The sequence below is a fragment of the Macadamia integrifolia genome, chromosome 9 (assembly GCF_013358625.1).
Source record: "Macadamia integrifolia cultivar HAES 741 chromosome 9, SCU_Mint_v3, whole genome shotgun sequence".
Classification (NCBI taxonomy): domain Eukaryota; kingdom Viridiplantae; phylum Streptophyta; class Magnoliopsida; order Proteales; family Proteaceae; genus Macadamia; species Macadamia integrifolia.
Window position 1 is genome coordinate 173,500 of NC_056565.1, and position 25,035 is coordinate 198,534.

Here is a 25,035-nt window from a genome sequence, read left to right on the forward strand (position 1 = left end):
AAGAAGAAGAATTTATGGACATTATTGTCATCGGCTCCAATCACATTTCGTATGTGCTCGTACAATAATTTTCTGCACTAATAAATTCACGTAACATCAATTGCACAACTTCTAATTCATGTTCAAAATGATCCAACCCTCCTTTCCTTCTAGAATTCACAGGTTGCTCATGGTCCTATCTTATTACTTAGCATAGGATTGAGAAAAATAAGTACTTCTTAATTGAGATATGATTAGCTTTGTGATCTAATCAAATCTAAAACTCTCTTTTGAATTAATCATGTATACAATCATCTTCACTTTTTTGTTTATTTTCTATCCTACTTGTAAGTAACATACAAAAATGCATGAACTTTATTCTGTTGTTTGGGTCGACAATTGAGTGCTAGTACTTGGATTCAAAAGCCCTTTATTGTAATTCAAATCCCAAAGTTGTAACTCCATTGATTTCCTTTTGAAGGAGATCTCTTGTTAAGGTGAACAACCCTACTGCTGGCCTGTGATTTCAAAATCTCTAAATCTAAGTGCTGCTTGATTATCTGGAGTTGTGGTTTGAGGTTTGATTCAAGGCAATAGACCATGCGATTCTGATTTTAGAATTTGAGGCTGTTGGAGAATGATTTCATGGGCCATATGAAGAAATACCATCAACCAAGCAAAGCCCTGATTTTCCTCCTTGGTTTCTTGATCAAAAGGAAGAAGATAAGTCGGATAGAGGTATTAAGTTGGGTTGGGTTTTTCTAGAGTTGGACCGAGTTTGAGTGTTGAATGTACCCATTTGGTTGGTCAAAAGGGTTGGTTGTTCATGGTCACCGGATTAAAAAAAATCCACATATCGATCTATAGGAGCTCATTGGAGAATCGTTGGAGCATCATTCGTTGGAGTGAGCTCAACCCCCTTTCCTCCACCTTCAGTGGCCCTTTTCCCTTGCTTAATGGCATAGAGTGGCCTGGAATGGTGTCAGCCTCGAGTCTGGGACTCGGGATCCTCACCCAAATGGGAACCTCTCCACCGGATCACACCGTGTATGGGATGTGGAGACCCATGTTTGGAGTGTAGGACACGTACACCCATTAACTCGAGGTGAATGGGGCACTCAAAAAAACAAATGGGCACTCTCAAGTCTTTGATCCCAAATGAACTAATTTTTAAGTATAGACGCATGACTTCCTCAATTTAAATGCCTCCACAAAGCCAACTCTTTCTCCCTGCAATTTCTCTTCTTTCATTATCCTATGCCAGTGGGCGGGTATCTATCAAAGCTCTCGTCCTCAAAAAAAATATAAGAAAAAAGATAGCATAGATTGTGGAAAACATGTACAAAATGCACAAGAAGCTGAAAGTGATGGTCCTGCATAGAATTAACAGTCCAATATGCATTGCACCCTTTTCACCAAAAAAAAAAAATTATATATATATACACATTGCACCCCAACATGAAGAGTCGTTTTCGTATAAAATTCAAAAAGAAAGAAACCATTTCACGTCTGGTCATTTCTCATTTATGTGATGCCATTTTCTGTGTGGGTTAGTTTGTCCATTTTAGACGTTATGGTTAGAAGGATAAAAAAATGAGGAAGAAATGTTGCAGAGAGATTTGCTAGGTTCTCAATCGTGGGGTATATGGACTGACCGATGACCGAAACATATAACCTAACAGTCTAACAATATGGCTCACCCTCATATATATATATATATATATATACATTCAAGGAAGGAGTCCTACAACTACTGGCATCGAAATCAGATCATGGATTAGTAACACTCTTTGAAAAAAAGACTGAATAATGGAAAATATATGAAAAAAATTGGTTCGTCTCACTTGATTTGAATCAGCTATTCATGGTGGCTTTTATAGCTATAAGTTTACAGACCAGTTCCTTAATTAAAGCTAATGGCTTACTTGATCTATGCTAACTGTTGGGTGATATGGATAAACAAAGAAATATACAGCTGATTACAAGAGAAAGGGATAAGGATTACAGCTAATACACAGGGTTGGATCAAGGATATGCATGATAATCCAATAATCTTAAAAAAAAAAAAAAAAAAAGGGTACTATGTGCAAGATTCTCCCAACACTGTGGGTGTGGGATCTCGGAAGGATCATAATGATTCAAGGTATTGTTTCAAAAACATTTAAAACATGGTTTTGACACTTCGTTGACACACACAAGATTTTCATTGCCCACCTGGCTCGTGATCCTTAATGTGGTTTTCCTCACTCTGGTAAGTTAGAAGGATGAATGCACTGACACACACAAGATCTTTGCTGCCCACCCGCCTCGCAACCCCCAATGTGGCTTTCCTCACTTCGGTAAGTTAAAAGTAAGGATGTGAATTTGAAACCGAAACGTTTACTGAAACCGAATTGAGCCATTTACACCAAAACTGCAAAATAGTTTAGTAAATGATTCGGTTCTGGGTTCAAGTTTCAGGCCAATTAGTTAAACGGGTTGAAATTGAACTGAGCCGTTGAACCCGTTGGTTTCAAATTGAATTGAAATCGTGAAAATTAAACTGTTTAAACCATCAAAACCGATCCGATTAATCCATTTAAAGATTAAATAAGGTGTTGCAAATTATCATTAGTATCTCATTTGATTCAAAGATTACGTGCTGCAAGCCTGCAAGGAATTCTAGAGGTAGCTTGCTCATTGTTTGGAATGCTGATTAAATTAATTCAATGCATTAAATAGAATGTATATTGATAAAAATGCAATTTTTGTTTATACCATGTCATATTAAATATATATTTTTTAATATTATAACATATTTTTTTTTTGGGGTGGAGAAGAAGAAAATCTCTGCTGTAAGCATTGCTTACTAACTTATTAGATGCGATTGAGACTATTTTCTATCAAAATATTTTCTTTTGCTTAGTTGTTTGGTTGTTTTAACAAAACATAATGGTTTGTATTTCACATTCTCAATATTGAATCGTTTATCACCACAAAGAAATTTTAGTAAACACATGAATAAATTAGCAAACTGATTGCTAACCGTTTAGAAACTGTATGCAATAAACTGAAACCGAAACCGTTTAAAAACTGTGGAAACCAAACCGTTTACTAAATGGTTGTAGTTTTAGAAAGTACAACCGTTTAGTAAATGGTGCAGCTTTGGTTTCAGCCAAAATACATATGAACCAAATCGAACCGAACCGATTAACACCTTTAGTTAAAAGGATGAATGCAAATAGCATTAAGGTGGATTGAAAATAAGTAAATAGTTTCCTTTTTGTTTTCATTTAAAGTAATTATAATGTGATGTAAAGAGTTTTTGACAATGAATAGTGAGATGTTATATGGTTAGTCAAAATATTATTTTACCTTTATCAAATATAAACATTTTTAAGCAAACGAATGCTCATAAGTGATTCATATAAGATCAAATGTGGTCCTTTTTTTTTTTTTCTAAGTAAGGATGTTGTGCAATTCAAAGTGGACATGTTCGTAGATACCCTTTCAAGTGTTAGATACCATATTGCATGTTTATTTCTAGAGATAGGGCTAGCTAGTTATCACACAGCCAGAAATGAGGCTAGGAAGATTGTGGGGAAAGCAAGGGCAAAGAAATATGATGAACTTTATAAAACTCTTAATACAAGAGAAGGGAAAAAAACGATATATAAAATAGCGAAAATAAGAGAGAGATTGATGGACTATGTCAGATGCATTAAGTGTGAGGATGGAAGAGTTCTAATGAGAAATGAGGATATTATGAAGAGGTGGGGTGATTATTTTTACAACTTACTAAATGGAAATCCAACGACTGATAGGAGAGACTCAGGAGTAGAAGAGAGTAGACATCACGCTGATTTTCATCAGGGTTGTATACTGCAAGTTGGAGAAATTGAGGTTATAAAAGCCCTACAAAAGATGAAGGTAGGTGAACACCTGGACCAGATGAGATCCCAATTGAAGCGTGAAAGAGCCTTGGAGGACAATGGGTGTCTTGGCTAACAAAACTATTTATCAAGATTTTGTACACTAAGACTATGCCAAATGACTGGAGGAGAAGCAATGTAGACCCGATTTTTAAGAACAAAGGAGATATACAGAACTACAATAACTATAGAGGTATAAAACTTATGAGTCATACTATGAAACTTTGGGAGAAGGTTATTGAAGCACGTCTAAGGAAGGAAACTAAGATAACAGAGAACCAATTTGGTTTTATGCCAGGGAGATCTACGATAGAGGCTATTTACTTGCTAAGGAGACTTGTAGAAGTTTTTGGAGCTCACAAAAAGGACTTACATATGGTCTTCATTGACTTAGAGAAAGCCTATGACAGAGTACCAAGGGAGCTCATTTGGGACGTCTTAGAGAAAATAAAGGGTGAGAATAACTATGTTGATATAATCAAGGATATGTATGAGGGAGTGGTGATGAGTGTCAAGACGATAGAGGGTAAAAGTTGTGAATTTCTGATTACTATTGGGCTACACCAAGGATCGACCCTGAGTCCTTATTTGTTTACGCTCATAATAGATGACATAACCAAGCACTTACAAAATCCAATTCCATGGTGTATGTTATTTGCAGATGATATTGTTTTGATAGAAGAAACGGTGGAAGGAATTAATACTAAAGTGGAGCTATGGAGAGAAAACTTGGAATCAAGAGGTTTTAAGATAAGTAGAATGAAGACAGAGTATATAATGTGCCCCTTCAGTCACACTAGAGGAGGGGGACGAAGTGGCGAAACTTAGGGAACGAGAGCTACCCCAGAGTGATAGTTTTAAATATCTGAGGTCCATTTTTAACAAAGAGGAGGATATAGATGATGATGTTGCCCACAAAATAAAAGTGGGATGGATGAAATGAAGAGGTGCGTCATAAGTACTATATGACAAAAGAATGCATATTAAACTTAAGGAAAAATTCTACAAGACAATGGCCAATTATGGCATATGGAGCAAAGTATTGGGCAGTTAAGAAGAGTAATTTGACCAAAATGAGTGTAGCAGGGATGAGAATGCTAAGAGGAATGTGCGACAATACAAGGAGAGATAGAGTAAGGAATGATCATATAAGAAATGAGTTGGGGGGTTGCACCAATCCAAGACAAACTCCGCAAGAACCGGTTGAAGCTCTGTGAGAACAGGTTGAGATGGTATGACCATGTACAACGGAGACCTGTAGAGGCTTCACTAATGAAGATTGAGCAGATTCATGTGGAGGAAACCAAAAGAGGGAGGGGTAGGCCTAAAACGACTATTAATGAAGTGGTGAGAAAATAAACGCATATGGTGGGGCTTGATTCTAGTATGACCATGGATAGAGTTTTGTGGAGGACTAGGATCTGGGTAACAGACTTTGTGTAAGGGATGTTCTGGTGATGTATCTTGGATTTGTACCTTATTTGCTTCTCTTAGTCCCTCTTCACTTATTTTCCCTTATTTCATTACTTCTTGATTCTCGTTTTGGGAATTTAGTTTGTTTTCTTGTTTTGTAAATACATAATTCTCCATATGGAGCATACCAACACTGCAAACATTTGTATTCAAAGTGGAAGGATATAAAAAAAGGTTTGTCCTGAAAAATATTGTCCATTACCAATTAGTACCAACTTTCAAAATATTTTCAAGCATTTGAACTTTCCAATTTTTGGGCTTTGGGATGTTTTTGAAAAAGCAAAACATGTGGGTTTTGCTTTTATGGACGGTGCCAACTTTATGACATCAATTTGGTTAGATGAGGGATAGTTGACTCTCATAATTTTATCATTTGCAATGAAGAACGGTGAATGCACCAGTAAGTATTTATGTTTTATGGTCCAATTTAAAGGTGTTGCAGTCTACAGTACAGACACAAGGGGGAGGTAGAAAATGACTTTGGTCAAAGTGGTAGGAGAAGCCATGAATGATTGTGAACTAACAGGATATTTCTCATAACAATACACACCCATACACGGCAAAGTAAGGCCTGCTGTAGAATGAATTGTGAGGAAGAAAATTCATGTCGGCAACTAAAGTTGTTGGGTGTTGGGTGAGAGTGATGGACAAGGCTCTAAGTTCAGATGCCAACCTGATCACCATTTATCGAGTACCGGGGGCAATTGTTTTATGGTGATAAGGAAACCTTTGAGAGTGAATGGATTATTGATGTATGATAATTGAGTTATTACTGAAAGGTTAAGACTCCCCTTCTGCCAATCATATGGCAGGAAGAGGCATCTCGACGGTATTTGGAATAATTACAGAATGAGAAAAAGAACTCCGACACAAGAGTCTTGTGTTGCCTATGCCCAAACACTGGCAGATGCAAAAAGACCATGTTGCCCCTTGCCTTGTGCTTTGAAGATGCTCTCACATGCTCTCCCATTGGACTTGTACATTGGTGTTGCCTACATTAGTCAACTGTTGACCAAGCCTCAGTTGTCCTCTCATTGGGAGTTCTCATTTGTTTTTTTTTTTTTTTTTTTTTTTGCCAACAATGGTGTCTAGACCTTCAGCTTGACTAGTCCCGTAGGTTTATATTGGTCTCACAATCGTGTGGATTGGATCATACCAGGATTAAATGAGAACGATTCAACTCACTGAAAATAGTGAAGAGCACTAAACAACCATGTGTGAATGACTTCGAAGAGATAAGAAGAGTTATAACTTAGAACCATGATTGATTTTTAAATGAGACGGCATATATATAAGATATTTAGTATTGTTAGGTTTAGATTTTTCAATGTTTCCACTTTTTCAATTCTATTATGGTTAAAACTTGACTTATGAGCATGTGAGAGAGACCTTAGCATCCACATGTCTATAAAATTTCAGCCTCATCCTACATGCATGTTGTGGGATAAAATTAAGTGCATTGTCATTACCATCGAAGAAAATGACCAGCATAAGGTTGATTCTCATCTTTTTCACACCCTTTCATAAAAATAAGTGCATCACACTAAGAAAAATATCCTTCACATTGGATGCCCATCGTAGCATCCAAACGATAGGAAGGAATTGGGCACATGCGTGGAGGTGTTGAGGTGTGTGTTCATATTCTCCTAGAAATTGGATATTGTATTGACCCAGCCAACACGTCGGATCCACATCTTCCCTTTCCTCCGAAACCCCCTATTTTTGATTCATAACTCGGGTTTCACATATGTCGATCCGAATTAATACTTGAGCAACACGACTCATGGGAAATCCTATCCCTAACATTAATTACCAATCTAAGTAACTCGATTTTAAGACATCAAATTTGACAAGGAAGATAAAAAAAAAAATGTTCAGCAGAAAATCTTAAATTTCAATTCAGTGTCCACAACCATTATTAAGTAACATGATGGTGACAGGAATGCCAAATTTCAAACCCATGATTAGTCGGTGTACCGACTCGTAGAAATTGTTTACAAGAATATTTTGGGTAACGTGCAAATTTAAACAATAAGTGCTGGACAATTACTTGCCGTATCACCATGGTTTTAAGTACCGATTTGCATTGGTATTGATGGTGACCAATGTTAATAATCCGAATCATTTTAAAGGGCAAAAGAGATCGATATGCTCTGATCAGATATGATTTAAATCGGCAACAGATGATATTGATATCAATATTAATACCGATAGCTGAGTCCTCAAGTCTCACAGGCTCACACTAGCAAATTGAACAAAAAGCAGCTCAGTAACCACAACCCTGATAAAACCTATCTTTGGGATTTCATTTCTTTAGATTGTTATCATGGCAACCCAGGCAGCAGCGGAATTTTTCTAGACAAACCCTTCTCTATCAATACTGATACTGATAACAAGTCATTGAGTCTCGTCACAGTCTCACACCAACAAACCGTTCTCCACTTAATCAAAATTAATATTTTTTTGTCTTTTGTCCTTCAAATCGTTTTTTTTTTTTTCAAAAAAAGTTGAAACACATCATAAAGTCACCAAACACTTAATTGAACAAAAAAATGACAAAAACATTTTTTAAAAGGATACCAAACACAGCCTAAGTCCTTGAGTCTCATAGTCTCACACCAACAAACCGTTCTCCATCAATCCTTCTAAATTTCTCTCTCTCTCTCTCTCTCTCTCTCTCTCTCTCTCTCTCTCTCTCTCTCTCTCTAACCTTTTGCAATAATAATAAGTCCGGAACAATAACTCACAATTCCATCTAGGGGTGTCAATCGGTCAGTTCGGTTCGGTTTCGGTCTGGGTTGAGTCGATTTCGGTGTGGAAAAGTTGAAACCAAAACCGAACCAATAAGAAAATTTCGGTTTCGATTTGGTTTCGGTTTCGATGCGGTTTGGTTTCGGTTTGTCTTCAGTTTCTTAAATTGATTTGTAACCGGGTTGGTTTTAGTTTTTGGTCAAGTTTGGATTCGACTTTCCACACAAATGTATACAAAACTATGCAAATTTTGATTTTTTTAATGAATTTTAGAGTGTTTCGGTTTCTTACCGGTTTGGTTTCAGTTTCGGTCTGGGTTTTGAGCCGGTTTCGGTTTGATTTTGGGTTCATCCGATTTCTAGTGCGGTTCGATTTGGTTTTGGGGTTGCAATACTCCAAACCGAACAGAACCAATAAGGCTTCGGTTCGGTTCGATCCGTGTTGTTATCGATTTGGTCTGGCCGATTTTACCGATTCGGTTTAGGAATTGACACCCCTAGTTCCATCACTTTCAGACTACTATCTACATCATAACATCTTCCTGTTTTAATTTAAGCTTGTCTTGCCATTTTTCATTAAACGTTCTGATTTCTTTCTAATCCAACCAACCGCCATTAAAGATAAAAGATAAATATCTCTCTCTCTCTCTCTCTCTCTCTCTCATATATATATGCTTTCTTTTGGATGAGACAATCAATTTGAAAAATCATGTTTTAAATCAATCAATTTGAAAAAAGTGTAATATGTTATAAGTGAAAATGAAGGGTGATCTGAGTATTTAAAAAGAGCAGAGGAGAAAAAGATGTAAAAATAAAAAAGCAAGGGAGTATCAATAAAAAAGTAAAAAATAGTGCAGTTTTAGTAAATATAGGCCAAGTGTAGGGTAGTGATAGTAAATTCCCCTTCTTTAGTGACCTTTCTATCATTTCCTAGCTAGCTAATTAACATAATAGCAAGGAGGAGAGAGCTCAGCAAAATTAAGGTTAGAAAGGCTGGAGAGACTGCTCTTGTTGGGCTTACCCAAGTCTATTGTCTCCACCCACGGGACTAAAGTGCTTCCCGTGATCAGTCCACTGTCAATGGTTGTGCTTCCAAAATTGAAGAGTTGCCATTATCGTCGTCATCTTCTCCGCTCAATCTCCGGTGGTAGTGGTGGTGGTGGTGGCGGCATTAGAGCTGCCATGACTAGTGCATCAGCAAAGATCTCTATCACTATTATTGCCGTTGTCACCCGTTAAGCAGCTTCCAGTAGGCTTTCTCGTTAGTGTTGAGGATATTCTTGGGAAACTTCCATTTGGAGCTTGCTAGCACCCAACTTGATCCAAGTAAGTTTTATTACTTATAAGGGGACAACCACCCCTATTCTCATTTATGGGAGTACGTCTAAAGTTTTATGAGATTGGATCCGTTGCTCATACGATCACCTGGTTGTACAAATCAGCATCCAACACATTACAAGGATAAAAAATGGTATACTTGAAAATAAATAGGATAGATGTTAGATGCTGACTCGTCATACGACTAAATGATTGTATGAGCAGCTGATCCATTTTCAAGTTTTTTTATGGCAACCAGGGTTGAAAGAAAAAACGGTGAATCGAATTGGGACTTTTCCGTTCAACTTGGAATCGTCACTGACCGATTAGACTGATTCACTCCAGTTATGATTGATTTACACCGATTTTTATTGATTCCAATTAAGAATCGACACTGATTGATTCAGACGCCAATCAACCCAGACTCGTTTTTACTATCTAGACCAAGGTTTTAGAAATTAGGAATCGGACATTGAATCCACCTCAACCCTAGAAAATGGAATAGAGAAAAAGTAAAGATTTTAACAGTTATTTATTTAAAAAGCTAATAGATCACTTAGATCATGTTACGAGAGATAAATTTTTCTGATTTTCTGTATTGCATCAAGTAAAAGAAGGAAAAATATCCAAATTTGAGTATCCATATCATCTATACTCTGTGGTTGATTCAAAAGAGAGTTTTAGAAATTTTACATAATTGGGATCGGCTGGCCGACCGGCAGATCGAATGATTCTAACAATACATCACATGTTAGAAAAATAATATTAGTAATTAATATCAGGATTGGGATCCATCTTGGTCTTGCTCAATATTGATCTGGATTGATCCGTATCAATTTAGATTACATAGATCTACCATTATTTATTATTAATATTTTATTTTATAAAAATCAACCTCTTCCCCCTTAATCAATATCGATATGAGATCAATTCCGCCAATATCGGTTTCTTTTCTTATCCACTTTCGATCCCTAAAACCATGCATGCTCACAACCAATACCAAACAAATCCTTTATCATCAATAACGGTGAAATAGTTGGGCGTTGAGATCATTTATTTCTCACATGGCAGGTCAGTTGGATCTATAGCACTCTGTATGAATCAAAAGTTTGCCCACAATTATGAGAAACTACAACAAATGATTATAATGCAAATCGATTTCAAGAATCTTAGAATCGGTCATTTGATCTAAAAATCCATCAATTCAAGGGAATCTTAGAGATAATATTGGACCGGAGGAAATTGGGATCGGTGCCAGCTGATTCCCAATCTGATTCATTATTTTTTTTTAAACTAAGTTTTAACCAGATTTCATCTCGTACCAACCATAGTTGGAAAACCTGATTTTTTGACACAACTTGTTTTCCAGAAAACCTAACGATTCGACCTAGTCAAATCTAATCAGTGAGTCACATTTTTTTTTTAATATTATAAATATATGTAAATTAGTAAAAATTCAGAAAAATACAAGAAATTTGTGAAAACATATAGGAAAAAATACATCATGAATTTGTTGTTCTTTGATGAAAAGTTTCGTAAAAATTTCTTGAAGCTTATGTTGTATATGTTACGAATTTGATGTTCATCTAAATTTCCTGTTTATAAGTGAATAGTTATTCATCAATGGAAGAAAAAAAAAAAGATTCCTCCCCCTCATACCCACCCACCCCCTCCAAAAGGGGTGAGGGTTCATTCATGTTGACCAATGAGACTGATTAAATAAACATGTGTTGTAATACCCTACTTCTTAAACCCGGTATTTTGTACACTGTTTGGTTTAGGAATAATTTGATAAACTGAAAAGAAACGAGGGAAGATTCACTGTTGTTATTTATCGAAAAATTACCAAAACACTTAAATTTTATTTTCTCTCAATGAACTATCAACCAAGAGGATGGGGTTTAATTTTTATCATTTTACTCAACTTAAGTGGAATAATTTAATGGGTTTAAAAAAAAAAAGGAGAAATTACCTAGATCCACCAGATAAGATAATTTATTATAAGATAAGAAGGTCTAAAGTTTATTTTACATTCATTAGTTTCAAGTTTAAAAATATTTACTTCATTTCCAAAGTTAATTATTATTCATGAGGCCCAAGAAAAAGTTAAAGCAAATTTCCTAAAATAACCCTAATCTTACTCACATTAATTATTTTTCTTTGCATATATATTTGGTTAGAACATAACTTTGATCTCGTTCCAACTTCCAACAACACTGATCCCAGACATTAAGAGCATAGTTTTTGGTTTCTTCCTATGTTTTTAATACTGATCATGCATTATGTTTCCCATAAACTCCTTTGATCATGCTAATTCTATTGACTGTTACCAATTAAGCTATACTTTGAATGCGTCTGATATTTAAGCTATTTATGTTTAAGTATGTTTCATGCAGATTCATGTACATGTGGATATCCATGAACCAGTTCGATGATGTTCAGAATCATATTGTGCAACAAGTTCTGGGCCTTGTGAACCTATCTGCCAAGGGGGAGTCAACCTCTGAACTCCACTGACAGTCAACCCGTCACCTTGAATCAGCTGTTTCTGCCTGGCACTCCAGCTTTTGCCGCCTTATAAAATACTAGAGGGACTATACCAAGTCCCGCCATGGTTGGCTTAAGCTTACTCTCCTCCATGTTGGCAATGACAACACCAATGGCAGCAAAGAACCAGCCCTTACTGTCCAAGCCTCTTCTGAGCTCTTTGCCTTCTGTGGCGAGTGGAAGCTGGCCGTTGATCGGCTTCCTGACACTATAGCTTCTGAGGCCATCAAAAGCTTTGTTAACGTTGTCTATGTCATATCTGCGAAGCAGGCTGAGGAGATCAAGACCAAGAAGCGAATGGAGAGTGGCTCCAAGGAGCTTGAGAAAGTCTTTGGCAGTCGGCAACATTGAGAGGAAATACTACCAGTCACATATAATTATTATAACTATAATTCAAAGAAAGAATAATAAATGTGAAGATGTTACCCTCTGTCTCTAAGATGTATGACTTAGAGAAGAAACCAAGTTAATAACAATCTCTGGTTTTAATGTCTGGGATTAGTGTTGTTGGAAGTTGGAACAAAAAATAATTAATGTGATTTACCTCAGCATATGCAGGTTAAGTAAAGTTAGGGTTATTTTAGGTAATTTGTTTTAACTTTTTCTTAGGCTCTATGAATAATAATTAAATTTGGAAATTAAGTAAATATTTTTAAACTTGAAACTAATGAATATAAAATAAATTTTAGACCTTCTTATCTTGTAATAAATTAAGTTATCTAGTGGATCTAGGTAATTTCCCCTTTAAAAAACAAGGTGAAAAGCTTGAGTATCATTAGATTCGGATAAATTATAACCGATTCTTATCATTTTTTACCCTGACCTATCATACATAACTCTTGACTGGATTTTCAAAACTTTAAACTCAACAAGGATGACTCCCCCAATCAACCCAGTTTTCCAACTATGCCAGTAATTATTATTACACCCTAATATTGAAGCATGTCCGGTGTTAAGAAAATATGGCCATGTGATATTGAGTCTTTGGTTAATCTCCTCCTCCCTCCTCCCTCCTCCCTCCTCCCTCCTCGTTTCTCTGAAGAGACAGGATTGGAGAAGGATACTGAAAAAGGGTATGCACGTTAATTGGGCGGGCAAAAATGATAAGGGGGATGCAAAACATGAAAGCAAGTCGGAGGTTCCTGCAACTTTTGGGGATGTGGGTGCAGTGCTTGTGGAGAATGAGCACCCCACGGAGCTCTTCATTAGGACCATTATCCTCAACGGATCTCACACTGGTCCTCTCACCATCACCTGCAACTCTTGGGTCTGTCCCAAGTCTGAGAACCCACAAAAGAGGATCTTCTTTACCAACAAGGTCTCTCTCTCCCTCTCTCTCTCTCTCTCTCTAATTGGTTTCTAGCACTAGCATACGAGGGTCTTGCATCTTTTGTAAGGCTGACGCCTTGTAGAAGCCCGTCATCAAATGGTAAGCTAGAGTTGCATAATGTATATGGAAAAACTCAGAACAGGTATGATGTCAATTTTCAACTTGACCACTTAACTCTGATCATCAAATTGGCTATATGTGTGGAATTTCAAACTCAAATTCAATTATGTACCATCCCATGTATCAATGTGTACAGAAACACTTTTGGTACGCTCTCAATAGTCCTAGATTTTTCACAACTTATGCCACTTGACCTATTTCATTTCGATATAAACTTGACAAGTGAGTAGGGGACTATTGAGTCTACCCCATCCCCACATTGGTCTGTCAACCCATTTCCCTAACATATAGCTATCCGGCACACAAAACTCTCATAAATCATAACATCAAAATGAATTAAAATTTCAAGTTCTAAGAACTCAATTTCATAGTCCATTACTTACATGAATTTCATGTGTGGGTGTGGAGCCGTACCAGTCCTACTTGCCATCACAAACACCTAGTGGCTTGAGGAAGCTGAGAGAGAAGGAGCTTGAGAACCTTCGTGGCGATGGAAAGGGAGAACGAAAGGCGTTTGAGAGGATCTATGACTACGACAAGTACAATGACCTTGGAGATCCAGACATCAACGAGGAACTGGCAAGACCAATACTAGGTGGTGAGGAACACCCTTATCCAAGGCGTTGCAGAACAAGCCGGGCGCCTTCCAACAAAGGTAACTAGATATAGATCACCATCATCACCATTTCTGCTTCCCCTTTGATGCACACATTCTTTGATCGCTGTTGCAGATCCATTATCAGAGAAAAGAAGTCTCAGCATATACGTGCCAAGGGACGAGGAATTCTCTGATGCCAAGACACTAACATTCTATAGTGAGACAATAAATGTCGGGTTGGATGCTTTGCTCACTCAGATCAGAGCTACTCTCACAGACCCCAATCTTGGATTCCCTTCCTTCCTCGCCGTTGATTCCCTCTTCACTCAAGGGATGAAGTTACCCCAAGCTCAAAATCAATGACTTCTGGAAAAACTGTCTTCAGGACTTGCCAAGGGTATAAAACTTGAAGGAGATCCACCCTGCGCTTTAAGACCCCCGAACTGATAGATAGTAAGAACTAAGAATAAAACTAGCTCTCTCTCTCTCTCTCTCTCTCTCTCTCTGTGACACATTATTTACTTTGCAGGAGACTACTTTTCCGGGTTAAGAGATAAGGAATTTGCTCGTCAAACACTTGCTAGTGTCAACCCTATAGCATTCAGCTAGTCACAGTATGATACATCAATACTTCTCATTATGAACATCACCTACATGGTGGCATCTGAGAGCCTAAAAATACATAAATCTTCAAAGATTAAGCTTTTCATCTTATGGGTTATTACACAAAATTTTGCAGGAATGGCCATTGAAGAGTGAGCTCTGATGGAATTTAAAATATAATAATTCCTAAATCATAATAAAGGGTTTTGCCAATACACTATAAAGCATTTCAATACAAGAGGAGAAATGACATACTGTTCACCGTCGATGGCGTGTTGTTTCCAACGGAGCTTGACGCAGTCATTGATGTTGTCTTTGCATGAATGATCAACATTCTTCTTCTTCAATGGAGGTAGGTTTTTCTCCTTAGTATTTTCTCAATGCACTTCTCTAATGGGTGAGATTAGTACGTTACTGCACAAGGGGGACCTAGTATCCTTTAATAACACAATGTCTATCTCCCATTAAGGTAGGCCAATCAATTAGAGAGCAAGTCTTCCTTATTTGCAACCAAACTAATATGGTGGGTATCCTTAATAGAATCCAAGATAATTTGTAATCAAATTAAATATTGGGTTTCCATAATAGAACCCGATCAATGGTCAATCGGAACAAATAAGGAAATAAATCCTTCCACTTGAACCATTTGACCAGTTCACAACAACTTAAGTTTTATTTATGAAAAACAAGTAAAAAGATTTGTTTGTTAAAATAATAATTCTTGGATTCCAACAATTTTAGAAAACAACTCAGTGTGGCCACTTTAATAAAACACTCTATCCGTTGGTCGCATTCAATAATACCTTGAATGAATGAAACTATTGATAGGAACTATAGCGTTATGCATCATTTATCAGTCGACAATCCCGCTCAAACCAGTTCTTAAGCAGGGAAACAAATAATAAACAGTCCAACAATAATATCTCATTTATGTCAAAGAAATGTATACATATAATGACAAAATGAGAAACATTCAGAAACCACATATAATGTGATCACTATAAATGAATGTCATGTACAAATACAAATGACCAAACACATTAATTTTTAATCAGACTCATGCCTGCAATAAGATCGATGTAAAACTTTGGGTGCTTATGCCTTAGTCATAATCATCATATTGGTCATGATATGTACAATATACACTTTTGTTTCTGAATTATATTTATAAAATTGTATTAAACTTCAAAAAATTTCGCTTTCTAAAAAAATGCTTATCATTCTTGGAGTAATACGCTGCTACAATATTGTCTCAATATATTCTCAGTGACTCAAAATGGCGTCAACAACTAAAAGTCATAAGATAATGACAATATTGCTATAGATGTGGCCTCAAAGCAAGCCACGAACTCCGCTTTCAAAATAAAAGCAAATAGTTAATAATGCTTCTTAAACTTCAAAGAAACTGTCTCACCATTAAGTAGAAACTCATGTCTAAATATAGACTGTCTACATCGAGACGCAATACATAATTAGAAACTCATGTCTAAATATAGACTGTCTACATCGAGACGCAATACATAATCAGAGTCCTTATATCTGATCTCTTTCAAATAATCAGATTCTCTGCAAGTAAGCATGCAATTCTTAGTTCCTAGAAGGTATTTTATTACTTTCAATCACATAGTTGCCCAATATGGAACTAATTTCATAACGAGTGTCAAAATATTACATACATTCTGAATATTCTATGGCCACTACTATAAATCAATTTTATCACATTAAATTTTAGATACAACACTTGATCAATAAATATACATATTGTATCCATCTAAAACATTATCAATATAGGTTTCCAATGATAGCCTAGATAATTAGCGAGATATATGATAATATATCTTTAAGCCGATAACAAAAGAGGCTAAACCTATATCTCTCAATTCTAAGTTCTTGAGAGAAAAAATTTCGTATTGCTCATCTAAATAAGATTATTCATATACAAAATTAGAAATATAAGCATGCTCCCACTGAGTTCCAGATATATACATCTATAAAGATGTTCACAATAAATCTGAAGGAATAAAAAAAAATGGTTAAATATGATATATACTACTATAAGGAAGCTTGTTTAACTCTGTATACGAATTTCTTATATATATATATATATATGCACACTAAATCTTCCTTATTTATTAAATTTTTTATATATATTTGTATAGATTTTCTTATTTAAGCCTTTATTCAAGAATATACTTTTCATATCCATTTGGTGAAGCTCCAAGTCATAATAAGCCACCAATACTAAAATGATCCTAAGAGAATCCTTCTTAGAAACAAGAGAGAAGGTTTCATGGTAATTAATGCCTTATTTCTTTTCTGAGTGAAATCTTTATAATTAGTCTGGCTTTATATCTTTCAATATTACCTTTCGAGTCGCAATTAGTTTTAAATACATACAATAAATCGCCTTAAAGTTCTTAGTAGTTTGAATGAGTTCCCAAACATTCTAAAATGATCCTAAGAGAATCCTTCTTAGAAACAAGAGATAATGTTTTATGGTAATCAATGCCTTATTTCTTTTCTGAGTGAAATCTTTATAATTAGTCTGGCTTTATATCTTTCAATATTACCTTTTGAGTCGCAATTAGTTTTAAATACATACAATAAATCGCCTTAAAGTTCTTAGTAGTTTGAATGAGTTTCCAGACATCATTGTCACTAACTGATTTCATCTCATGTTTTATGGCATCTATCCACTTTGAAGAGAATCTACATCATAATGGAATGTGAAGATTATGTCATTCTCGATTCTAATATCAAATTCTGATTCTTGAAGATATACTATACAACCATCTGGAATAGCAGACCTTTTAACTTTCAAAGGTCCAACATAAATCTTGGTTAAAGAATATTCATAGTATTCTCTATGATAACTACATCATAGAGTGTTACATCTTTTATAGTTTGTTCACAGGATTATTTTTCAGTCACCTGTGGAAGAATACTATCATGATAGTGAAATCCGGTATTTTTTAAACACCACGTTACATGGTTTCTCACTCCCACTAATTTTATCATTCTCTAAAAAATCTAACAGTTCATATTTATACAATTCTGGTACTATGAGTGCTTTCAAAGATACAATAATTTGGCCACTAACAATTACCCCTAAAGTAATAATTTATGATTTTAAGGTCAAATTTCATTTTATGAAATTCAAACAATGAAGCATTTGCCTCTCATGCTATGTACCAATTTCATAAGGGTATGATTGCGTCTTCTACAATGCCAAGTGTACCGGGAATTATGTATTAGGGAGTTATACCCTTCATCTTAAAGAATCAGAAAAATACAATAATCCTTATAACAGTTACTATACTTTACTTAGATTGCTTATCTTTAATGTAATCTAAGCAAATAATGAAATCAGTGAAATCAAGATTTGACATTATTCTTTCCTTCAATAATCTCGCTTTTCTAGGTCTTGATATATGAACTAAGCATTTATGCCATAAGGGTGAGGAATCAACAATGTTGGATTCATGTTTTAATCCGACACTTATGTACAAAGTAAGAAGAAAGTTTCTAAAAGAGAAATATAATCCAAAATAATTTTATAAAGACCACTATATAAATATCTAGTATAAACTAGATTATTATCTTTATAAACATTAACAACTTTATTCGTCAAATTAAAGTTGTACATTTCAGAGTGAAGTCTAGATAAGTTTAGAACATATGGAGTATTCATAAGGTCTACTTGGACTCCATTATCAATAATGAGTCTACGAGTATCGATTGCTCAAACTCTAGTATCTATCAGGTTTCCAGTAGACTTTACTCTACATTCTTTTAAATTCAACTAGACTCTACTCCCACATCCATTTTGGATTCAATATCGTGAGGTATCCTTACACGGAAGATTAAAAATAACAACCTAGTGAATCTTACAATCATCACATGAGATTACTTAATATTAGTTTGAAAAATATGCAAAGATTTACATTATTACCCTTCTTTTCAAATCAATCCTTATTTAACAGATTTTTCTAGAAGTATCACTTCCCATTGTCAGATTTAAAATCTTTGTAGAGGAATCACTATCTTTCTAGGTGTAATTTTCTATATTCTAATGTGTAGAGAATCATTTATTTTTCATCTTGCTTTAGTCTCAATTCCTTTTGGACACACATTCTTTGGATATAATCTAAGTTTCATTTTCGTTTACATTATGGTAGATCTTAAAAGGTCTAAACTTTTAAGAAAATGAATTTAACATAATCTAAGCAATGAATATAGATGGATCTATATTCACCATCTAGGGAATGGCAGGACTCATCTGATTATGACAAGATGGTCTTCTACAGTACAAGAGTTGCATCATCAGAGTACCTTCCGTTCACTACCAATAATGTTGGAGAAACAAGTGAATGTAGGGCACTTTTCTTGCATTCACCTCTTGGAGAGGTTTTCTACCCTGGGTTGGGAGTCCATCCTCAACCTTGATCGACCGTGCTACAAGGATTTGGTGAGGAGATTCTACTGCAACCTGGAGGCCACAGAGGAGGAGGGGGAGTTTGCCATAGCCAGTATGGTGAAGGGTGTAGCGATCATCCTTACCACGGATAGACTGACGAAGATTCTGGGTATCTCCACAGAGGGCATACACTACTACAGTCCTCCTAGGACCCGAGGCATAGGCCTACTGATGAGCCGAGACATGCAAGAGCACATCTACGAGGTGATTAGTGGTTCACCAGTGAGGCCAGCATCGGAGTTGGACTTTTTCCCTGAGGATAGGGTGTTTGCCAGGTTGGTACAATTCAACCTAGTTCCTAGGAGCGGTCACTGAAACCAGATAGGTTTCATGCCCACTTACCTAGTTGCTTTCCTGTTATTTGCCCTTGAGGGCAATGTGCCTAGATTATGCCTCCCCTATTTCATGCTGAGGTCCATGCATCACCATGCCTTACATCCCAAGGATGCTGGCCTACCATATGGCAGAGCCCTTACTCTAGTCTTTGAGCACTTCGCAGTCGACCTTACTAAGGAGGAGGGATCGATCCCAAGGGACAAGTTCGCTATCAAGAATTTGAGGCAAATGAACTTGCATGCCTTAACAATAGAGCCATGGGTGGCTGGGGAGCAAGAGGAGGATGTAGAGCAGAAGGAGGGCGAGCCCATGGAGGAGGATGAACATACCAGAGATGACAGGAGTCACTTCCCGTACCAAGAGGAGATCAAAGAAGAGGAGGTTATAGAGGAGGTGCCCTTGGACACTAGGGCAGCAGATCCCACTTTTCATGGAGTTGGAAGTTCTAGATCAGCCAGAGCCAATGGTCCGGACATTCCCAGTGTTCCACCACCTATTGGAGAGGCACCTATCCTTCAAGATATCTTATCGGAGTTGAGGTCGTTGAGAGAGGGTCAGGCAGAGCTCAGAGGTCAGCTTGGAGAGAGTGCAGCCAGGGAGTGGAAGCTTCTAAGAGGGTGGAGGAGAACAACAATAGAGAGCTTCAGATGTGGAGACAGTTTGGAGAGATGGAGTCCAGGTTTTGGTGACTCACCTGGGATATGTACCACTCTTCTAGAGTGATCTCAGTGGATGTTCACCGTGTATAAAGGAGAGTGGTGCATCTCCAAGATCGATTCACTCACTATGACACGCGCCTCAACATCAACTCTCGGGTCCACTTAGGAGAACCCTTCAATGTCTCTAGCAATGACTCTGACTTCGACTCTGACTCTGACTCCGACTGATGGCCTATTATCTTCTCCAGACCTTCTACTTATCATTATACTTGTCTCTTTTCAGCTTTATTTGATAGTCTTGACTATTTCGAATTTCACAGTAGACTTTCTTGCCTAACTTACATGATGAAACTAGTATATCTTTAAGAAATGATAGCATCTGTCCTTCATCTTGTAATTTATTCCATTGGTGTACTTAAAGTTTGAATTGTGATCATGATAGAAATTATAAATTTCTGAATGGTTTGTTTATATTAAACTGCGTGGTTTGCTAGTTGCTGACATGGCCTCCATATGTTATTATCTTATTATTCTTGTTGTCTATTAAGTTTCTTATGTTTGAAAATTTTTTGTTTCCTCATTTTACGCCGTTATGCTGCCCAAATTTTGTTAAAATTTTCACTACCATGGGGATTCCATTATGACAATTCCAAAACTAGTTAACCAAAATTCATATTAACAATGCATGCTTGCCATGAATGCAATGGTTACAATCTTTACATTTAAATTTAAGGCTTTTTAACTTTTCATAAGGTTTTTATCTTCACCCACCCCAGACCTATTATAATTTCTATTGGGTCTAAATAGTATACTGTAGGCAAGCAGAGCATCTCGCTCTAATACCACCGTTGTCACACCCCGCCCGCACAAAATCGAGTCGGTGACCGAGTTAACACTAGTTAACTCACAAACCTGCCAAGATCAATAATGTAGTACCTGCAATACAGTATACATATACTAACTAAATAATAGACCTACATTTTCAGTGGAAGACCTGTTTATAATAATACATGTAATTGGTTTTCAAATACTTGATACTCAAATTGAATTATAAATGTTACATACATTTGGGCCCGAAGGCATGATATATATACGAAAATACAATAATTTAAGCATCAAGTAACAAAAAGGAAAGTACATCAAAAGAATAAAAAAGAATCACTCAAGAGTCATAGCTGCCATGCAGCACAATCCTCGCACGTGCAATTAACACGGTGCTCGAACTCATCGGGGACCCACCAATCCTCAGATGGAAACTCCACAGTGGGGCCCCGCTCCTAATCGTCAGGCGGATAACCTATAAAATCACCTAAAAAGAGTTGTGCACGTGGGATGAGCTCACTAGCCCAGTAAGTGGAAAGGAAAACCACACAAGGCAAACCACACAAACAATCACCAAACAAATGTGCCTATATGTAATTCATTTTTACCCTATTAGCCTAACAATATTACTAGGTCATAGGTTTTGTGCTACTCACAATCACAGTGCGCATATGCCCCAGGTACGAGCTGTAAACTCCATCCCGCGATAAGCCCATAAGGTTATCGGAGAAGGCCCATCGTTGGTACCGAAATTTAAAATGCAAGCCGACTCCCAGCATATTTAAATGATAGAAAGTAAATGGGTGACTCCACCCGAAATAAAAGCAGTACGATCAGCCCTCTGAATATATCACCAGGGGGTCCTAGCGATCAGCCGTGCGTACTTCTAACTGCTGTAGGAGTTCGACAACCGTAACCCGATGCTTCCCTCCAATGATCCCCCAATACGTAAACCCCTCTTGGGAAGGGTCGTAGCACAAGGGTAAATCACAACCTAGCCACATGCCTCTACATAAGCATACTATACGATGGCACCCCGTCCCATACCACGTGCCACCATGCACTCGTTTCCAAGCTGACTACGGCATCTAATTTAGTATATATGTCATGTCCAAATGAAATTCTTTCATCACATACATCAAGACATAAAGGATATTCATCATAAAGCAAAGCATAACATATTATGTAAATACACATATAATGCGTGATATGGCATATGTGATGTCTAGTCTACACACAAGTAATATGATGACATGGCTAGGATAACACATGTTAAATGATGCATAACACTTTGAATTTAAATCAGAGTCCACTCCCCTCTTACTTGTATATGTACATGGTGCTTGTACCCAGTACGAAAAAGATCCGATATGTGAGTATGCATATATTGAGTGTAACGTATCATAAACATAATGGTTTATCATTTCACTATTTTGGGGTCAAAATCATCATGTTTGAATACTAAAATCGAGTTTAGAATCATAGATGGGGGTTACCCATTAAATTTGGACCAATTCTGACAATTCTGGAAAGACAGGTGGGCCAGAGCCAAAGACCGGTGGGCTAAGTAGCCTGAATGTTTCTACCCGCTGGTTACTCTAGAGCCTAAAGTCTGAGTTCTGGAAACTCAGGTGGGATAAAATCAGAAGACTGACGGGCTACGATTTCAGTTCGTCGGTTACTCTAGAGTCTAAAAACTGAGTTCTGGGAACTCAGGTGGGCTAAAACCAGAAGACAAGTGGGGTAAAAATACCCCCCAATCTTTAAACGAAATCTTTCTAACATCATTCTCGACTTTCCTCTGACTTAAGGAATTTGTTTGGGGATGATCCGGTGACTCAAATCACTTAGCTAAGGTCCAATCATGTACTCTCAACCTTAATCTAAGATCGAATCAAAAGAAAAGGAAGACTTTTACCTCTTCTTTAAGAACACTAATGAAACCCCAAATTTCACTTCTTTTGCTCAAGAACCTCCAAATACTCTAAATCTTCGCCCACACTCCTTCCAAATCCATCAAATCATTATACACACCTTCCATGAGACCTTAGATTTAATTATTCAAGTAGGATTAGCAAGATCCAAGTAAGTTCTTTCCCAAAAATCAAAAAGAGGGTTTAAGGATGAAGTTTTTCTAAGAATCTTTGGAATATGTGCCATACCTATCTTAAATCGAAGACCTCGGTGAGCTAATCATAAATTCAGGCTCGAAACACCAAGACCCAGCTCCGATGAAGCTCTACGGTTAACTTCCCCTTCTTCTTCTTTCTCTCTCTTCTTTACTCTCCCACCGACCAACTAACATTAATGAGGGAAAAGACAATTAATGTCTCCCCTTTTATACCTGGGCCCCCAAAATATATTCTAAATCTCAGGTAGACTAAATCTCAGGAGGGCTAACTCAGGTGGGTATATCTCAGGTGGATATATCTCAAGTGGGTATATTTCAGATGGGTATATCTCAGGTGGGCTTAAATCTCAGGTGGGCTTTAATAGGAATAAACTCCTACATAATATTAGATTACGTTGGCACCCACAAATACAAGTATGTACATTTACTTTTTGTACATGGCCTCGTGGTACGTGCAAACATTAATGAGGGAAAAGACAATTAATGTCTCCCCTTTTATACCTGGGCCCCCAAAATATATTCTAAATCTCAGGTAGACTAAATCTCAGGAGGGCTAACTCAGGTGGGTATATCTCAGGTGGATATATCTCAAGTGGGTATATTTCAGATGGGTATATCTCAGGTGGGCTTAAATCTCAGGTGGGCTTTAATAGGAATAAACTCCTACATAATATTAGATTACGTTGGCACCCACAAATACAAGTATGTACATTTACTTTTTGTACATGGCCTCGTGGTACGTGCAAGTGCAAGGCTTGGGTGCCCATATTACCCTTGGTACCTACTCGGTCGTGTCAGGCCAACCCGAGTTCAAGGTCACCCTTGCTACCATATTCCATATGGTACCTGTGTCGGTTCTCTCCCGGTTCAACCCCTATATGATCAAACCAAGTCAATGCGGTTAATTATACCGGGTTTAGAAAGTAGGGTATCACAATCTATTTATAATACGACTCAACCTGTTTGGTTCGTTGTCTTCAACAATCTGTGCCGATCATCTTCATCAGTTCATCTTGCTACAACCAAGGAGTGCATCTCAACAATATCGGTCATGTAATTCTCAACATCGGGTACCTATTTCTAACACAAACATTACTGATGACTTGATATAGTCATGAGCAACGACATTTTCTCAAATGCATCTTTCAAGACGTTTTCAAATGGCTATATTTTACCGTCTCTTTCCCCTCCAATAGATACATCATACATGTATCTTTTGGTTTGAAGACAATTGATCACTTGTATTTATTATTATTATTATTATTTCCAAGGAATATGAAAGCGGAGACGACTTCTTCATACAACAGAGGGTACGAAGATGTGTAGTTGGCAACTAAATAACTTGTCATCTTCGAGGAACTTTCTCGCAATTCTCTGAAAATGCGGGAGTCACCTGAAGCGTCTCTGCGACTTTATGAGGGATAGCAGAAGCAAATTTGAAGAACTCGCAAGAGATGCAGTGAGAACAAGGTCATGGCTGGTCTCTGTAAGTAAAATTTTATGTTTTATAGTCCCATTTTTATAAATTGTTTTTATTCAAATGAAACGGATTGAGTGGAAAATGAAGTAGACATCAATGTTTTTCTGCAAACACAAGTTTGAACGTTATTCACTGCAACTGCAATAAAGCAGAGCATGATATGGGGGTTCAGTGGGAACCATTAGAGTGTCGTTATTTGGAGGCAAATTGAATAGATGGCAATACCCAGTAAGGGAACTTTCTTCAATCAATTGATAAACGAGGAAGAGAACGATCTTTTCAGTTTATAGTTCTTAAACCCTAGGGCCACATAAACCTGGTAAACCCGCAAATCTTCAAGATTCAACAGTTTTCGTTTGCTAATTTTCAAGTATGGTTCATCCATTCCCAATAAATATAACAATTATAATGCAGCCTATAATAGCATTAACACACATTCATTCCAAAGAAAAACCCACAACAAAACCCATTATCAATTCCGCCCATGGAAAGGGGAGTTACG

The 25,035-nt window shown here is 36.9% G+C and overlaps 1 protein-coding gene and 1 pseudogene across 1 annotated transcript; both read left to right on the forward strand.

Moving 5' to 3' along the window:
* Positions 1-11,779: 11,779 nt before the first annotated feature.
* On the forward strand, positions 11,780-12,416 carry LOC122088944 (annotated as a pseudogene).
* Positions 12,417-13,052: 636 nt separating this feature from the next.
* On the forward strand, positions 13,053-14,388 carry LOC122088945 (linoleate 13S-lipoxygenase 2-1, chloroplastic-like). The gene is made up of 3 exons (XM_042658328.1): positions 13,053-13,244; positions 13,845-14,082; positions 14,159-14,388. Exons 1-3 carry the CDS (start codon positions 13,053-13,055, stop codon positions 14,386-14,388), a joined length of 660 nt encoding a protein of 219 aa, XP_042514262.1.
* Positions 14,389-25,035: the final 10,647 nt, after the last annotated feature.